This window comes from Solea senegalensis, linkage group LG16, assembly GCF_019176455.1.
Source record: "Solea senegalensis isolate Sse05_10M linkage group LG16, IFAPA_SoseM_1, whole genome shotgun sequence".
Classification (NCBI taxonomy): domain Eukaryota; kingdom Metazoa; phylum Chordata; class Actinopteri; order Pleuronectiformes; family Soleidae; genus Solea; species Solea senegalensis.
The window spans coordinates 18,759,668-18,778,321 of NC_058036.1; the positions used below are offsets into that span (position 1 = coordinate 18,759,668).

The 18,654-nt window shown below is 43.0% G+C and overlaps 1 protein-coding gene and 1 non-coding gene across 4 annotated transcripts in view; both read right to left on the reverse strand.

Moving 5' to 3' along the window:
* Positions 1-18,654, reverse strand: part of arhgef10 (Rho guanine nucleotide exchange factor (GEF) 10) — a 38,234-nt gene that overhangs the window by 10,858 nt on the left and 8,722 nt on the right. For 2 of the 3 annotated variants that reach the window (XM_044047619.1, XM_044047620.1), the window contains 23 exons: positions 17,093-17,434; positions 16,067-16,420; positions 15,316-15,352; positions 15,102-15,190; positions 14,721-14,777; positions 14,218-14,405; positions 13,789-13,905; positions 13,159-13,270; positions 12,936-13,048; positions 12,750-12,827; positions 12,486-12,665; positions 11,842-11,958; positions 11,639-11,731; positions 11,023-11,193; positions 10,213-10,358; positions 9,627-9,811; positions 5,929-6,044; positions 5,314-5,441; positions 3,562-3,662; positions 3,252-3,373; positions 2,059-2,145; positions 1,138-1,364; positions 271-428 (listed from right to left, as the gene is read on the reverse strand). In XM_044047619.1, the coding sequence (XP_043903554.1) occupies positions 271-428; positions 1,138-1,364; positions 2,059-2,145; positions 3,252-3,373; positions 3,562-3,662; positions 5,314-5,441; positions 5,929-6,044; positions 9,627-9,811; positions 10,213-10,358; positions 11,023-11,193; positions 11,639-11,731; positions 11,842-11,958; positions 12,486-12,665; positions 12,750-12,827; positions 12,936-13,048; positions 13,159-13,270; positions 13,789-13,905; positions 14,218-14,405; positions 14,721-14,777; positions 15,102-15,190; positions 15,316-15,352; positions 16,067-16,420; positions 17,093-17,434 (3,318 nt within the window). The remainder of the gene's footprint in view (positions 1-270; positions 429-1,137; positions 1,365-2,058; positions 2,146-3,251; positions 3,374-3,561; positions 3,663-5,313; positions 5,442-5,928; positions 6,045-9,626; positions 9,812-10,212; positions 10,359-11,022; positions 11,194-11,638; positions 11,732-11,841; positions 11,959-12,485; positions 12,666-12,749; positions 12,828-12,935; positions 13,049-13,158; positions 13,271-13,788; positions 13,906-14,217; positions 14,406-14,720; positions 14,778-15,101; positions 15,191-15,315; positions 15,353-16,066; positions 16,421-17,092; positions 17,435-18,654) is intronic. The other variant, XM_044047621.1, reaches the window with a different exon arrangement.
* trnai-aau lies at positions 2,286-2,359 on the reverse strand. Its single transcript has one exon. It is a non-coding gene; the product is annotated as a tRNA-Ile (tRNA).

Sequence of the window (18,654 nt, forward strand, 5' to 3'; positions counted from 1 at the left end):
ACTGCGGGCTTGTAAATGCAAAAGCAGCTTCCTGCAAAAGTGGAACGTAGTAGTAAGTTTGGCCCCTGTTGCTAAATGTTAAGCTACGTCCACTAAATCTAACTTTCAGACATTATTTCTGTCCAAAGACGATACTCTCGCGTTCACGTACATGGTTCAATTATGTCTGAAGTTACAAAATTCAGAGGCTAGAACAGACTAAAATCGTAGAAATTTGAACTTGTGAACCACTTAAATTACTACAGTTTCAGAGAATGAACAAACACACACCTTGTGATCTGGAGTACACCGCCACAGAGCCGCTGACCAGGCCGGCGTACAGACAGGGCTTCTTATAGACCAGGCTGGTAACAGTGGACTTGTCTGGTGTGAAGAAATGCTGCAAACGTACTTTCTTGAAGCGCTGGCTGCTTTTATACACGATGACGCTGAACGGATCAGGAAATGTCATTAGTAAAAAAGAATGTGACTTTGACATACATCATTTATCATAAATAACTCCCTAATATTACATAGGAAAGTACATATTTAAGTACAGTAGAGCAGTAGTTGCATTTTCATATTGGTATACATTCAAAATTGCATGTTATAATCAGATCTAATCCTGTGATTGTGATATGATTTTTAAGGATTTTTAGGAACGGTCATTTCTGCTTTTAAAAACACATAATGATTTGATTATTTGTTGGAATTCAGGGAATCTCTGCAGCGCTGAAGCAATTCATGAAAATACTATTTGGCCACAAAATGATCTTTATTGAATAACTGCACTGTTTGTGAATTAGAATATTGTGATGTTGGTCGTTTAGTGCTTACGTGTGCAGACCTAATGTATATAGTCACAAATCAATGCTTATATTGGTCGGTTTTATCAGTAAACGACCGTGCCGGTTTGGCTCTGACCTGGTTTGTGCACTATAAATAAAACATGGGGGATGTTGGGTTTCATTCAGTTGCTATTGGACACAGAAAATTGATACTGCTAAATTCAAAATGGCATTATGACCCATTTAAGTTAGCGTGTCCGACGATCTTCTGCTTGTTCTTTGACGTTGGGGACCAGAGATTTACAAGAATAACAATTTAAAGACCATCTCTTCATAAATGGTAACTTATGTACAGTATAAGCATGTGCACCTGCCATCCTCCATGCCCAGACAGACACTGGGAGTGTCGCTGGCCTTTGCAGCAGGGACGTTGTCGTTTTCCGGAACCTTCTCGCCATTTTCCTGAGGTAGCTCAGGCGGGACGAAGGTCATGCACAGGATTCGGGACTCCACGTTGAAACACTCGGTCACTTTAGGGCTGGAGTTCTGCATGGCCACGATCGCTATCTGGCCCATCTGATTGGTGCAACTTGCAACCTGGTCAAAAGTGATGCAAAATGTACTCAGAGTGAACATGCGCCTGATATAATGCATGAAAGAACACACAGGAAACTTAATGACAAAGGGAAATATTTCAACATTTAATTATATTTAAAATAACTTACATCTAACAATTTAAAAATGTCCCCTTGGGGTTTAACGTACTTCAGCGATGTCTATCACCGCAGCGTAAGAATAACAAGCTGAAGATTCTGTTTATGTCTTTAACAGATGTGAGGTTTTCCCTAATGTATGAAATTCACTGTGTATTTTGAGAAAAACTTAAAATACCAAAGACATAACTACTCAACTCTTATGGTCTCGCTCACACGCACATTAGACACATTAATAAATAAACAGCATCAATGTGCCATCTGCTCTGCTAACCCATTTTGTTAAAGGAAAACATAAAAACTCAAGGCTTAATGATAGCCAAGTGTTAAATAGTAACAGTGTTAGCTGCGACTACAAAAACCACAGCAATGAACACTTGTTAACGCCACTCAACACAGTTTAAAAACAATATTCTCGCCCAAGACTCAGATTTCAAAGTTGACATCCAGTTATTTAGCTCTCCCTCTGGGTGGAAGAGACCTACATTACTAGAAACCATGGGAAAAGGTTGTTTTTCTGCACATATTTTAATAGGATTTTAAAAGAAATAACACAAAAACCAAAAAAAAACACTTACCCAAACACATCCATGGCCCACAATGGGAGTGTCTGCCGTGCTCTCAGTGTTGACATGGGGCTCTGGGTTATGAACGGCACACTCCACCTGACACAGAGCAGAACAATCTCCATGAGGTTTAGCTTTATTAAAGGAAGTTCACAACTGTCATTTTTACTGGTGATATATGATACGTCGCATATTTAAGTGACATTTACCTCAAAGTCAAACCATGACTCAAAACCACATGGCCCGTACGGGGATCGAACCCGCGACCTTGGCGTTATTAGCACCACGCTCTAACCAACTGAGCTAACCGGCCTGTGATGTCACAGAAAAATCATACAATAAAAACGAGCAACAGATGTAACGACAGGTAAATAAACTAATGCATGATTGCGGAATTCCATTTATCTTTTTCAGTTTCAGGGTGCATTGTCCTGAAGAAAGCCACCGTTAATACGTTTAATACATAACATTATGTATTCAAAAAACTGACTATAACTGAATCCAGTTTCAGAAAGTCCAGTTTCTGGACTAACACACCCAGAGAATAATTGGAGTAATTGGGAGTTGAGCTACTTACTACTGCATGTATACGATCTGGATGCTCTGCACATGTGCTACAGTTCCTCAACCCCCGACTTATACCCAGAAATAAAAGAAGAAGCTATGCTGCTGTAGAGCTGTGCAGAAGAATAGGACAACAGAGACACAACATGGTGAAATTCAAGATTTTATGCTCCGTCAGCTCAAGGAATTTCAGATTTTTAAGTCAGCGGACGGCAGGTGGACAACTAGGCGCCTGCTAAACTGGAAACTGCCAAATTTGCACCCTGACAAAGCAGTAACAGACACACTTCCATCATTAAATCAATTCTGCACAAGTGCTCGCATACTGGCACAAGGACAGTAGTGAGTGACATCTGCGATTTCCCCTCTAACACAGCACAGTATAGATTGTGTGAACTTTATTTGAACTGTCGTCTGCTCATGCTGCGATTTACACGGTGCAAGCAACATTACTGCATATGCAAGGTCTTACTCAGTGTTACCACCACTGGCCTCAGCTACAGCTACAGCTTTCTCGTGTCATGCTCTACATCTAAATAAAATTTATGATCAACCCTGCAACCACATTTCCCCAAATGGGACACAGAAATATGGACAGTCAACTAGTTTAATTAATGAATTAAAAAACAAAAAAGTCTCACCTTGAACTCCTGTAGTTTTGACATGACCACAGGCATCTGTCGCAGCAGGAGAGGGTGTTTCTGCTTCTTCATCTGATTCCCATCGTCTTCTGCAAAGAACCAGCCCTGTAGGTTGTCCTCTTCTAAAGTGTAACACACACAAGCACTTAAGTATTCATTCAGGAACGCGCAGCATGCAGTGAAGGTTTTTAAAACATCAAGAGAGTTGTTTAATCACAGGCGACAGTTACAGTAAATGCATGTTCCTAACAACTAACTGTGTAACTGAGGCAGTGGAGGAAGAGGAGGATAATGAGGCAGAGTACAGTACCTAGAGCCAGTTTGGCCATCTGCAGGTTACTGATCCATGACTGTTTGATTGCTGGGCTCAGAGTGTTGAACACTGCGCTGAAGTAAGTGGCTTTACCCGACCTGGCAACAGAGAGAAGGACAAAAACAACGTGAAAACAGTTCACATTCATACAAATAAGAGTCATTAAAAACATGGACAAAGCACCAGGTGCTGTCCAGTGTTCACAGACTGTTGTGGATCATAGAAAGGAGGGCAGAATAGTGACAATACATGTACAATGTCAGACTTATTTTAGACTCATTTTAACACTAAAATGTCCTGTGAGTAAGTGCTTTTGCCCTTTTTCCCAGAATAACTTTCAATATCTGGCAGTTATTTACAATTTACTGCATGTTAAAATGATGTATTAAAAATTTTAAATGAAGAAAAACAGGAAAAAAAAAGGAAACTATATACAGGCGTTTTTTCCCAACTCGCTCCCCTCTGGTGACAAAGACGCTGATTCGCCGGCTTCCTGAAAGAGCGCGATGTAAATTACCGTAATGACTACACACTCGCTTTGACGTGCAACTTCACAGCGTTCAGAAACCGTCGTCTGTGATACACTCGGTGTTAAAGGGTTAAAAGAAGACAAAGAAAAGAAGATAAGTTGAACGTTTTTAAAGACTGGCATAGAGCTTTAATGCAGAGTGAGTTGATAAACTAGACATCACTTCAGTGACATCAGTGATGTACTGAATAATTGATGCTGTATCAACACTTGCTGCATTTCCAGGTTCTGAAAAGTCAATTCACTGCTGACCGAGTAGACAGACTGCGACAGGAGTGCGATACGACGTCAATGTCAATTACTGCATCTATCAGCAGAAGCTGTGTGTGTGTTTTTATTGTTTAAGTGTGTGTGTTTTGCAACTGAAGGATCAGGGGAGGAATAACGGAGGCGCAGCTGTGTTTCTAAACATAGCCGTGGATAATCTCGCCGGCTAAATGCAGCGGGAGTGAGGATGGGAACGAGACGGAATGTGACAAAGCCAAAACAAGGTTCACCCACAGGGCGACACCATATACACATGTTATAAGAGTGTGAGTAACTATGTGACAGCGGTGCTTGTGTCCAGCGCTGGATTCCCTTTCCAGAGATTCACGCCTCAGATAAGATCCAAACTTGCTCCAACACTCTCTCCTAAAGCTCTAAATCAGAGGTGTCAAACTGGCGGCGCCCCCCCAATCAATTACACGTGGCCCACCACTTAATATCACATTATACTGAAAACATGACCCATGACCTCAGCTTCTTTTAAACACAATGTGCAGCCGAACAAATTACATACAATATTCAATTCAATTACATATATAAATAAGCTTGTTTGGTGTTTTACTTACAGTATCATTTAATTAAATGTCAGTTTTTGATATTAATAGATTCAATTTGCGTCATAAATAGGATTTTATTGTGAAATATACATCAAAACAAGCACTTTTACTTTGAAATTCAATCAAGAATATCTTAATTACGACGTCACGATGGAATATTGTGTTTTGATTTTAAGCTTGGGCCCCTTCTTGACCAGACTCATTGGGCCCCAGGTCATTTGAGTTTGACCCCTGCTCTAGATGTACAAGGAGGCTGGGAGAATGGGAGGAGGAAGCAGTGGAATAAAGACAAACCTTAGATAAACAAAAAGAGGGTGAGACGAGAAGCTGTGTGCATGTGCTGTCTGTAGTAAAGGAGGTAGTAAAGGTTACAGAAATGTGTGTAAAAAAACAGACTTGTCTTGTTTGCCAGGCAGCTGGAGCTGGATCCGACAGCGGTCAGCCGCCCTGATCTCTTCCTCCTTCTTCAGGATCAGCCTCTGAAGACCCGACACCCAGTCCTGGGCCACTGTGGGGTTCACGTTCTGAAGACGTGATGGAGGAAAGCAGAGAGGAACGGGAGATCATGGAAAAGTGCGTGTCATCACGTGTCACATGTCATCAATGAAGACAATAAAATGAAAGAACTGCATGTAAGGCAGGAAGGCTGCTCCAGTCTTCTCTGTTCCTGACAGAGTCACCAACGCAGCACAAAAACACTCTCAAACACTCTGTGCTGTGCTCTGCAAACAAAACATCCAACGCAGCACTTCAGGCAGGCAAGTGTGTGTGTGTGTGCGTGCACGAGTGAGCGTGTGTGGCCTCATGACATTCAAGATTTTAGGAGACTTCAAATGACCCATGTTTTTAAATGCCACAGCTTAAACACGACATGTCTGCAGAGCTGAACCCGCCCTTACAGACACGATACGAGCAAAACAATGAATGTCTGAGGACAAATAGTTTAGTTGTTTCTTCTAAAAACTAACTGGTCAATGCTTCACTAGCTCAGAGAGTATAGTTGTACGATACCTGGTAGTTTCCTTTGAGGCTGCTGATCATGCTGGAGATCTGGTTGACCAGGCTGAGGTCATGGATTAGGTTCTGCAGATCTTGGTACAGCTGACCCGGGCCCATGTACAATTTGTCTACACAGAAACACACACAACACATCATTAGGATTTTACATTCTCTACCTATCTCTCTTTCTCTCTTGATGGCTCGTTGCCAGTGATAAATGGTACGAGCCACATGAACAGTTCAGTGATCACAGCCGTTACTCTGTTGTAACGGCTGCAGTTCAGAACAGGCTCGTCAAAATTCTGTCAGGACACGAGTCTCTCTCTGTCTCGCTCTGTCTCTCTCACGCTCTGTCCCTCACACACACACATACACATACATAAAGCCATGAAGATAATGATGCACAGAGCCACACAGAAAGCACAGAATAGGGGCCGGGCCGTTGGTTGCACCTGCCAACCGTCAAATAACTGAGGTCATTTGATTAAAAAAAAAAAAGAAAAAGAAAAAGAAAAACACCAATTAACAAGAATAGGACTAGTTTGTGACTTTTAAATATGAACAAATTGTCCGTTACATTCAAACCGTAAATGAGTTCACACACTGCTGATTAAGCGCCACACAACTCTCTCTGTGAATGAATCTAACAACACATATCCAAGCGTGTGCATCCTCGTCACGATACTGACTGGTGAGATGGGGAGAAATACTTTGGCACCTTCAGCTGTGTTTGCTTCTGCCCTTCGACTTTCTCCTCCTCCTCCTCCTCCTCCTCCTCATCCACCTCTTCTTTTCATACAATGCTCCCTAAGTCTGTCTGGCGCTCCAAAACCATGGCAACCCTAACCCGGGGTCCTCTCTTGAAGGTCTCGCTGACGGGGCATTCAGGGGAAACTTTACCCCTGGTAACGTATTTGTAGGTGGTCGGTCTCCCTGTAAACAGGAGGCCGCTCACAGATTGAGAAATGCTCCGTCGGCCTCGCTGCTCCGCACACTCAGCACACGGCGGTCGAACTTTAAGCTGCATTGTTGAACGGATGGATGAAATGGGGTTTCACTGGTGTGGTAAATCAGTGGCTCAAATCACAGCCACATCTATGTTTATTTTCCTAAACCGTCAATAAGATTGAAAGAGACGTCTGCACTAATCTGGTGTTGTCTACTCGAGGTTTTCGGCTCCCTGGTCTTAGCAGAGGGGGATGAATTCAGGTCAGGGCAGAAATGCTGAGTTAAGCCTCCATGTTATGAGCAAACACAGATACAGCAGTGCAGTGTTAAGACTTGTAGGAGATTTATTAAAACCTGTAAATCGAATCAAATTGGAGTTTACTTTGATTCTGTGTGTTTCCTTGTCTCTCCTTGAATAAATGAAGCTAATATATCATCATATGAATCGATGAAGTACAATTGTCTCTTTATTACCGGTGTGTAATTGCACACGTAAGAAATCAAAAGTGAAAACCAGCGCTAGATTATTACTATTCCCACAGACGAGATTGGCATGACTGTGTTACCCTCCCTTTTTCAAGAAGCCACATCCAACTTCATGAATGGCTCTTTGTGACGCTGCCAAACGCCAAGGCTTTTTCTCACAACACAGCACAGGGAGCATAGGAGCATCTTCAGAAGCAGGCCAGCCATCCCACAGCAGCTCCACGATTTCTCATGACATGACTGGTGGTTTCGAGCAGCAGTAAAAATGTAACTTCACAAATGCTCGGTCTGCACGGTGGTCTGATTGCTACGCTGCGCTGAGAAGAGAGAGCGGTGACATCATCATATGCTGAAGAGTCTTTTCATTCGGCCTACTCACAGGCTGATCACTGAGATATTTTTGGCAAACAATTGTTTGGACTTGTTAAAGGTTCCTGGACAAAGGACACATTTGTATGCACAAACACACACTTACACACACACATAGTGAAGCTGGTTTGAAAATAGCTAAATTAGAACAAGGGAACCATGTGAAGGTTTATTATTGCTGACTAAAACAACAATTCAGTTCTTTTTGAAGCACTGGAGTTGGTCCATGTCATTTAATAATACAATTCAAGAACATCTAATTCAATAAAACTGCTCTTTTTTGTTTCGTTGCCGCACATACACTTGTATCATCGCATCACCTATAACAGGCAGTGAACCTGTTTGCTGCAGGAAGAACTTGGAAAACCAGAGCAGATGTTTCACAGGCTCTGTCTCTGCCATCTGTTACACGTGTGAAGGATCCGCGGACGTGACACACACACACACACACACACACACGCACACACACACAAGATGTGGCTTAAATGAAAGTAAAGGGAGCAGAATAATAATAATTCACTATGTAAAAGCAGTGGAGGACAAGAGAGTGTGGAACCTGATATTTAAGAAGTAAGAAGAAGACGAGAGGTTGAGTTTTGTCAAATATCTACTGTGTGTGGAGAATCTTCTTCATGTTATTCCAAATTAGCATTATGACATAATCTAATCTACAGTTGTTACTTTTTAATAATTGGACAGAGATGCTGAACAATTAATTAAAGGCTGTAATTTAACTGTACGCCATTTAAAAAAGTAAAAGATACACAATGGAGATCATAGATATCTTCTTATCCTTATAGTAATATTTGTCATGGTGTCATGTGGTAATGAAAGACGGGCATTTTGATGATAGTTGAATTACCTGCTTGGCTCATTGGCCTAAACACATGGTTTATTATGAGATAAATGTGACACATGGCAGCAAAGGACTGAGCTGCATATAAGGAAAAAGCAGGCGAGAATTCAAGTCCATTTCCAACGGCAACCGAGAGAGTGGTCCTCTGACCTCGGCTTGAACACACATCACCTTTGACAAACCCGGGGAAACGAGAGTATTAAAGCAGTCACCAGCCCCACAACCACACACACACACACACAGAAAAATCTAGGTCCCAGAATAAAATCTGCAGTGCTGCGACCACAAAATCATACACTCTGGTTCAGGCTCTCTTGTTTGTGTGATGTGAACTTTTTCTTAAGTGGCTGAGCAGCTGTTTGTGACGGAGGAGAACCCAGTGGAAAGACTGAAATCATTGGACTTGGCAGCCGGCAGACTGCAGGAGGAAAGAAATACAACGTCTGTGCAGGACTTACGCCATCTTAGAAATATCTGCTCAAAATCAGGCAGGAAACAACCATTAAGTTATTCTATGTGTTTATATACAGCTCATTAAAATGGTGCAAAGCTATGGCTCCAGTTGTTCAATGTGTTGCCACAGAGAACTTCATTAACCAGACAAGTAGAGCTGAAACGATTCATCGATTATTAATCGCTTTTTAAATTAATCGACAACTATTTTGATAATCGATTAATCGGTTTAAATGATGATTTTTTTTAATGATTAAAACAAGATTTCCGATTGTTTAAGCTTCTTAAATGTGAATATTTTCTTCATTTCTTTGCTCCACATGACAAAGAAATCATTAGAAGTCAATCATTTCGGTTTGTGGACAAAACAAGACATTTGAGAACATCATCCTTTCCAGGTTTGACAAACACCGATCAACATTTTTTAAGGTTTTTTGATATTTTATGGACCAAGTGATCAATCCATTAATCGAGAAAATAGTCGACAGATTAATCGATTATGAAAATAATCATTAGTTGCAGCTCTACAGACTTCAGGTAGTTTAATCAGGTCAGCTATCTTAACAGACAGACAGAGTGAGACACCATGTTTTCCTACTTGGTTTAGCGTTGATGACCACCTTCTCCCCGGAATGAGTTCCCGAGTAGCGGCTGTTGTCGGCCATGTCCTCGCTGGACCCAAACTCCAGCGCCTCCACGAAGCTCAGAGGGACGCTCCACTTGAGAAGGAACTTCTGGTCGAGCGGCGCGTTCCCGCTGACGCTCCCGCTGCCGTCCTGACACCTGCGCGGTGCAAAAGGAGATACGACATAAGGAGATAAGTTAGTCATGGTTTTAGCTTGCTTGTTTGTACAGTTAGTGTGAGTGCAAAAATACTTAGGACACGAAACAATAGAAGACTTAACCCCCAGATTCAGTATGTGGTGCCCACTGAGCGTGTCTCAATTAAAGGACAAAAGCTGGGGAATCAGAACTCAAGTCACAGAGACAGTATGTGGTCAGAAGTTACCCAAAGGAGTGACTTTTACAGAGATCCTAGCTGTGTTCCCTTAATGTCAGGCAAAGGTATCCACGCAGTAACCACCATGTGGGCAAAAAAGATCCGTTTTAAAAAGCACAAAATGGCAAAATGATTAAAAGATATGGCATCTAATAACAAGAGAGAGAGAGAGAGAGCATCTTACCGGATATTGGGTGTGGCGCACATGAGCACATCGTTGAGCAGGAAGAGGCGGCGCTCCTTGGTTTTGATCATTTCGCCGCGTTCGTTGTAGACCGTCTCCACCATGTCGTCCGAGCGAATCAGGTAGCGACTGCCATTGCTCAGAAGCTGGGGGGGGGCAGGATCGATGCGATGTCAGTGTATCTGTGCAGATCCCCATACTTATCCATCGAGTCGGAAGCAGCCGGACTCGGCTCCGACGTCATTGTACAGTTTATAGTTTGACTATGTCATTTTTATTAAGAGACTTTATTAAGGAAATAACCTCATCGGTAAAAACTAAATACAATAATTCTGGGTATCAAGGAAACAATGTGTCATCTTGCTTAACCCCCCCCCCCTGTTTCCCGTCACTTGCTACTGTGAAACCACCCATTCTGGATAGCATATAATAATCCCTGGCTTTCAACAGTGACTCTGACCAATTAAAGGCCACGAGGAACAAAACTCTTCCCAACGTGGGGTATCCTGTAAACACGTCTGCACACAGATGCCAGTGTGGGCGGCTGCACTTAGACAAATAATTATACCTCGGTGAACGCTGGTGCTTCTGTGCACATGTCGTGCTAAAGCAGTGGGCTAAAAATAATGGCCGTGCAGGAGGAGAAGAAGAGTCGGTAGAAAATGTGAGGCTCAAGTGCCCGACGGCCGCCCACACTGGGACACAGAGAAATGCCACAGCATATGCTAAAACAATCACACATCCCAGAGCATTCTCTCCTCCAGTATGTCGTGTGTATGTGTCGGGCGTGCACGAGGAAAACAGGCAGACCTTGTTGAGGTAGCGCTCGTTCATGGCCTTCGCGATGTGACGGATCTCGCAGCGCTGGTCGGCTTCCCTCTTCTTTTCGTTGAGCTTCTCCGCCAGTGTCTCCAGTTCAGTCAGGGCCATCTGGAGGGGCAGACGGTCGGCGTGACCCGCCGGTGTGTTCTTCAGCATGTCCTGATGAGGAGGCAAAGGGCCAGTTACACATTATTTAGTCACTTGTTGAATAAAGAGTCGTGACTACAATAGAAAATTAAATCCAATTTAAACTGTTGTTGTCTGTATTTTATATGTCTTTTATGTCTTATTCTAATTTGTGTGTATAGTAAGCTATTTTGTCCAGGCATCCTTCATAAGAGATTTCAAACTCAATGGGATTACCTGGATAAATAAAGGTTAAATAAATGGCCAATAAGCCACTGGTGCACATGTATATTCTTAAAAAAGAAGAACACATCAGTGTTTAAAAGACACAGGGCCAAATGAAAGCAGGAATTAGAGAGATTTCAGAGCACTTTCTCATGACGTAAACACTTGGAAAGACTTGTGTGTATAGCTCTCCCTCTGCTGGTGAATACACGTACTGCACAAAAAGAGCTTCAAATAAAAAAGTCCACTGTACCTGAAGAAGCAGAATGAACTGTGGGAACCTCTGGATAGGTTTCATCATCAGGCCATATAAGGTCATTCTGTCGCTGCTCGTTTCCTGACGATGCTGCACACGAGAGCATGGGCATACGGCGACGTTAAAACACAACGAATGGAAATCAGAATAAATATGTGCAAGATTGTCTGCGCACGTAATGTAAGGAAACACTGTCCAACCTTGAGGAACTCCAAGAAGGCAGGTTTGGAGGCGCACGTCTTCCTCACTACCGCCATTGCATTGCTGAAGTTGTTCACATACTCACTGTAGGCGTCCAGCACCATCGACTTTGAAAACTGAGGAGAAACATAGACAAACATTGAATGATAATTAGCCATAACACGAGGCCTTTGTGTTGTTTTTGCGTTGTTGATGTTGTTCTTTCTACATTTCTGGTTCAAAGCCCTGGATGACTTGGTTGAAAATTCATTTTAGATCTAAAAAACACTCGACTATCGGACTCTTTTATTTAGTTATACACAGATGTCGGCATGACGAGCCAAATAAACAGCACATGGAGTTGTAAAAGTCTCATTATATTTTATTGTACATGGACGGGGAATATAAATATAAATAAGTTCCATGTGTGTGAGTTTTGTATTTTTATGATGGAGTGGGAAGTGCGAGGTTAGAGTGGGCAGTAAACTGAAACTGGTTCTCATCAGGGGCCTCGCTGCCCTTTTGTTTGGTTTGTTTTTTGAGTCGAGGAGTACGGAGGTTCAACCACACGTTAAACTCATCTGTAAACAGCTGGACTCACAGATACCAGAGCTAATGCAGCGAATCCTCTGTTAATAAAGTTTAAATGACAGCCGCGGCTTACCGACGCAACAAAGACGTCCCCGATCATCTCCAGGCCGTCCCACTCAGCCACGCGGCTCGCCAGGGCGATCTGGAACAGGGAGTGGCACTGCAGGATCTCACGCACGCGGTAGAACGTCATCTTCAGCTTCCTGTCGCTCAGCAGCCTCGGCTCGAGCTGGGACAGCGGCTTTTCGTATTGCTGATGAAGCAGACAAGGTGAACTGTAATAACAAATACTTCAAAAAAAGCCGGTCGGGCACTAGCTGCAGCTGCGACTCCGCACCTCTAATATCCTCTTCAGTGCATCGAGATAGTTCTTCTCACTCTCCAAAATAGATCCCAGTATACATCTCCTCACCAGCTGCAGAGGGAACAATAACATCTTTAGTGCATTTGTCTTAAAAACCAAGAGCATGTGGAAAAAAGGGCTGAACAAATAAGGATAAAGTTGATGGACGCGTTCATTAACCTGCTGCTGTGAAAGACCACTCGGTGCTACACACAACACCGGCTCCACGTTAAAACAATCCACTTCGATGAAGAGTTCAGACTCCTCATCTTCAAAACAGGCCGATTTCCTCTCTGTAAGAGATTAAGAGGAGAGAGCAGACGTGAGTAAACACGGAAATCCTGCACAGATAAACACAAACAGATGATCTGAGCTTCTTCTTCTTCTTCTGCAGACTACACACCGTGACAGAACGACTTGGTTTTGATGAAAGAGCGTCCCTTTTTCACCGCAGCTTTGGTTTTCTCAAGCCCGTCTTTGGTGCCGTCCTTTGCCGCCTTCACCAGCTTTTGCATCTTGGATGAGACAAAAACACACAATGACACAAAAACAACACAAAGCTTTCAGAGGTTCAGGGGTGAAGTCTAGATCTATGGTTGACACTAAGTAAGGCGAGCAGGACGGACACGGTGTAAAAGCAGGGATGAACGGTACATGAAGACTATTTTAAATTATGCAATGATATAAAAATGGAAAACTATATTGAATTCAAATCACTAGTTCTAATAAAACAGAATCTCCTGCATCTGTTTCCTTAAATGTAGGAACTGTCAAAATCCTAATAAAACAAATAACCTCAGGGGCATAAAACATATAATGAGACAGATCGATGCATCTCCATCACCAGTACCAAACACCACCACCACCACCACAACCACCACAACCACCTCAAGTCATCATTCACATCAGGAACATGAAGGGACTGTGACATGGAAGTGTCAAAACACCAGAGTGGTTAGCGAGACGCAGAGTTAAGGGGTCGGGACTAGTTTGGCGAGGCGAGGTGAGGTGAGTTGAGCCTCAGGTGGTTTACCTTCTGCTCGTGTTTCTGTTTTAGCTGCTGCAGCTCTACCGTTCCCACTGTATTTGCCATTAGATCTTTCATCTTTTTCTCATAGTGTTCTTTCAAGCGAGTCAGATCTTGAGAGAGCTAAATAAGAGAGCAAAGCAAGCGTTACTGGTTATCATTATTATGGCTTTTCGGAATCATCAGGTAGCTGCAAACAAACACTTTAACGTCTGCCGCAACGCTGCTGTCCAACAAACACTTCCTATGGAATAATATATATAATAATCTATAATATAATCTTCATATAAACAAATAAACTCAGTCTATACAGGAGTGCATATGTGGCGTGTACAAGATATGACAAATTCTTTCGTTTGATTCTTTATCTCACTGCGCTCGCCCACACATGGACAGTATACTGACACAGAAATGGGAGGGGTGACTGTTACGCACATGTGTCTTCTTCTGGGGCGGCTTCCCCCTCATGAAGGCGTGGGGCAGGCCGTTCTCGGGGGGGCCCTCCCCGTCGCTGGCCTCGTCGTAGCTCTCGAACTCGCTGGAGCTCCACCCGTTGTCGAGGGAGCTACCGCAGCCGCCCTCCTCGCCGAGCTCCACGTCATCGTAGATCATCTCATCTGGATCTGCGGGGCGACACAGCAACAGCGCGGGCAGACTGTAGTGCGTACTGTAGCTTTAAACCATTTTTCAAAATCGTTGAAACCCTGTATTGTTTCATCGTATCAAATGTTAGACGCCTTCATTCACGTACTGCATATAAGCAGAATAAGCAGAATTAACACACAAGGTTATTTTTGTTTACACCTTGAACAAAAACAGAACACAAAAGGTCATTTAAATGAACTGGAAACCAGCAAGAAAATAGAGAATCGAAAGTAAAAGGCACTTACGACATCGAGAAACACTGCATTTGTGACAAATAAAGAAACGTCCCAAACCTGTGTTGGAGTCAGAGTTCTCTCTGGGTACGTCATCGTAAATCACCTCGTCTGGATCTGAATCAGAGAACACAGGTTCAGTGGAGGCACTGCGTGATTTCTTTGATGACTTAGTTGAGACGGTTGACACTGCAAACAGGATGTAATGTGAGTGGGACCTAAAAAGACGGGCATGCATGCACACACACACACACAAGTCCCTGCTTCCTCAAAAGAACAGGGAAGGAAGTGTCTGGGAATTCAGCATCATCAAAAGACAGAAAAGAAATAACGGCACACTGAAGGAAGACACGGCCTGTGCAGAAGCAGGCATGCAGATGTTTAGTGGATATTACACACACACACACACACACAACAGAGACTTTGGAAGTCATTCCTTACTTTCCATCCATGCAGTGTTGGCAGGGTCTGATGCCCATTTAGCCAAAACATCCTCTTCTCGGATGGGTGGATTCTCTTCACTAAAAACACTAAAACATGTGGAAACAAACATTGAACTCTACAATAAAAACAAGTCTATATTATATTAAATGAAATGTGAATCGTTACAACGATCATATAATGCTGCAGAAGCCATGTTGCGGCGGTCTCATACCTGTCGACGGAGGCGTGCCCCGTCGCAACCACGGTGACTGAAGGAGGAAAAATAAACGTTGTGAATAGTGAAGACGCTTCTGAATCAAAGCTTTAAGAATTCATCGTCTCATGTACCACCACCAGATGTCACTGATGATTCCATGCTTCCTACACTTCCTACAATTCTGTGCATTTTCACACAAAACTACGTGCTTCAGTGGGATCATTTCGGTGAGATAATTACTGTGTAATCAGACTCAGTCAGAGTGCCAGAGGCCACAGGCTTTTGGACACTTCATACTGCAGTGTTTTAGGGGAAACCAGAAAATCCTCACACAGCCAACACAGATCTTTTGGGGGATGGCTAAATTTAGTCCCTCACTTCCTCGTGGCAAGGCCTTAGGAAAAACAAGTGAAAGACCAAAGGAGGCAAACGTCCCAGGCGGCACTGACATGTCATAGCCTGTGAAAAATGAGCAGAATTTTCCTGGAAGTACAGAATTTACAAAAGAGAACACAATAAAAAAGAGCTTAGAGACCTGTGGGAATGTCACGTTGTTTTTTTTAAATTGTTCAGAGTGATAAAGTAGAGCAATGACAGGAAATGAGAGGAGCGAGGTGAGGAATGACAGGAAGAAGAGGCCCTGGCTAGATTCAGATTCGTTGGAACAAAGGTCAGAGGGCAACTCGGTTCAGTACAGAACTTTTAACACATTATAACTCCAACATAATCCTATCATTTCCCCCCCTTTCTGCAGGTTCTGCATTACCGTCCTCGTCCATGGAGAGGTGTCGAATGATGACAGGCGTGGTGTAAGCCGGCGTGATGAGTGGCACTCCAGAAGGGGTCGCATACCCACAAGGCACTGGGACAGAGTATCCTGAGGTGCTGCCGACAGGACTGGTACGGATAACCTGGGCCTCCTCTTCTCCTTCCCTGGGCTCCACTGTTGGTGAAGAGGTGGAAGAAGACGAGGGGGCTCCGTGGTGCGGCTCGACCGGCTGCAGCTGCAGAGGAGTGATGTCAATTACAGAGTAGGGGTTGACTTTGCCACGAGAGGACGTCCTGGGGACAGTGTGGGGAAGGAGAGGCTCATCGATGGATGGAGCCTGGTCTTCAATGCCTGTAGAGTTAGAGAAATCTTCATTTATGTTCAGTAATTACAGCGTGAAGTTACACAGGAAATGATGACATAATACATACATAATACACACAGAGACTGGATTTATGTCCATGCCTCATTCATGTTAGGTCATGTTCTAAAATAAAAAAAGTCAAAGTTGTTAATAAAGTTGAATAATTTGAGGAAAAATATTACATTTTGTTTTGCTCATTTAAAAAAAAAAAAGAAAAAATCAAAAATCAACTTTCAATTTAGCATTGTTGTAAATTTTAAACATGATGGAGCATTATTACATGAGTTGCCCACAAAATATTGTTTTTTATAATGCGACTCAAAGATGAGAACTCTGAGGCGTTTCTAACAAAACTCTAAAAAAAATGTCACAGAACGTAGAATAAACAACAGAAAAATCTTCTGGTTTCCTGTTTGAAATGATCTTATTAACATATTTTATGCAAACCGCTCCTGTCCCCGCCCCCTTTCCCCGCCTCCTGCTGCTGCTGCTGTCACAACTTTCTGTGATAAAAGCCAGACAACCTCCAGCACCAGAAAGACACACTGCCCCACTTAACAGCCCGACTCTGGCTTGCGCTGCATTAACAAGATAGCCAGTGTCCAGATACTGTACTGAGGACAGACTAAAACCAGCTCATATACACTCACTCCACACACCTGTTGTTCTAGGATCTGTCTCTGTGTCTTCGTCGAGAGGAGGTGGAGGTAGTGGTAAATCTGCCTCTGTGTCAGCAGCAGATGTCCCCTCTCCTTCTGCTGTTGTTCCGTTTGTTTTAACTGTTGACAGTGGAGCTGTGTCGAATGTGGGGGAAGGCACTGGGGGGTCGGGTAAGGGGACTTGGCCGCCGGGGACACTGGTCTCCAGATTGTCGATTGGGACTGGAGGAGCCGGGGGTGCAGGGGGCGGGTGGTCTGCCTCGCCGACGTCATCGCCGCTGTCGTCAAAGTCGAAGGCTTCCCCCTCGTCTTCATCTGCAAAAGCGACGCCGTCTGCCAACACTGAAGACAGAGATAGGATTCAGATTCTGGATTCTATCACTGATCCATAAAAGATGATGATAATGAGCTGGTTATCTCTACAGTTATTTCACCACTATTTAAATTAATCGATTACTAAATTAATCGTCAACTATTTTGATAATTGATTAATCAATTTAAAGTTTTAAAGGTTTTCTGATGTTTCAGCTTCTTACATGTGAGTATTTTCTGCTTTCTTTGCTCCATGTAACAAAGAAATCATCAAAACAAGACATTTGAGAACATGATTATTTCCACGTTTTAAAACCACCGATCGACATTTTCTGGACAAAACAAGATTAATCCAGAATAATCAAGAGATTAATCGATTATGAAAAGAATCGTTAGTTGCAGCCCTGGATACAATTACAATTAAATCAGTGAGTAACTTAAGGATAAGCTGTGAAAACAGCTTAAGTTTAGTCACAGAGTAGAATTATAGCGGTTACATTTGAAGTCTAAAGTGTTTTTACAAAAAACATACAAAATTAGACGGAGAAAACTGTTCTGGCTGTTCTGGGTCTTTGGCTGTGAAAGTTGAAAGACTGCGGCATATGTAGACTTATAATTAAGGGTGGGGTTCGCTTCTGCAGTATGTTTTCTTACAGAAATGTTACCGTCAAGGATTCACCCCCCCCCCAGAAGGAAAACAATGTCAGGGCTCAGCTACAAGATACTGTATAATATTAGCAAGCACTCAAAAGGCTTTACGTTCACTTGGCAGATGACAGGAAGGGAGCAACCAACAAAACTTCCAGTTTTCACGCTGTAATTAGGCCGCCGGCAGGAAAGAGAGGCCGACACACCCCTCAGAAAACGGTGGTACAGCCCGAGTTTGAGCATTATGTCTGATCTGACAAACACAGAGGGTTAGGAAACCACCAGCTAAACTCTCATCAGCTGGTTTCATGTTTTGGCATCAAGAAGCTCAACGTGCAGAGATTAAAGAAGACAGCGTTTGGGCTTTAAGTCAGCTAAACTCACTGCTGAGGAAAATACTGGCCAATCATTTAAGGGAGGTTTCTTTAACCCTTTGAGAACCTTATTCTATTTTCCTCAGAGGCATACCATGAATTCTTTGCATGCACGTTCATTAGTAGACCCAGCTTTATTGTATTGGCTTTAGTCTAAACTCTTACTCTCATATCCTGCACATTTTCCCAAGGAAAACAAAAAAAATTCCAACTCTGAATGAGTTCATT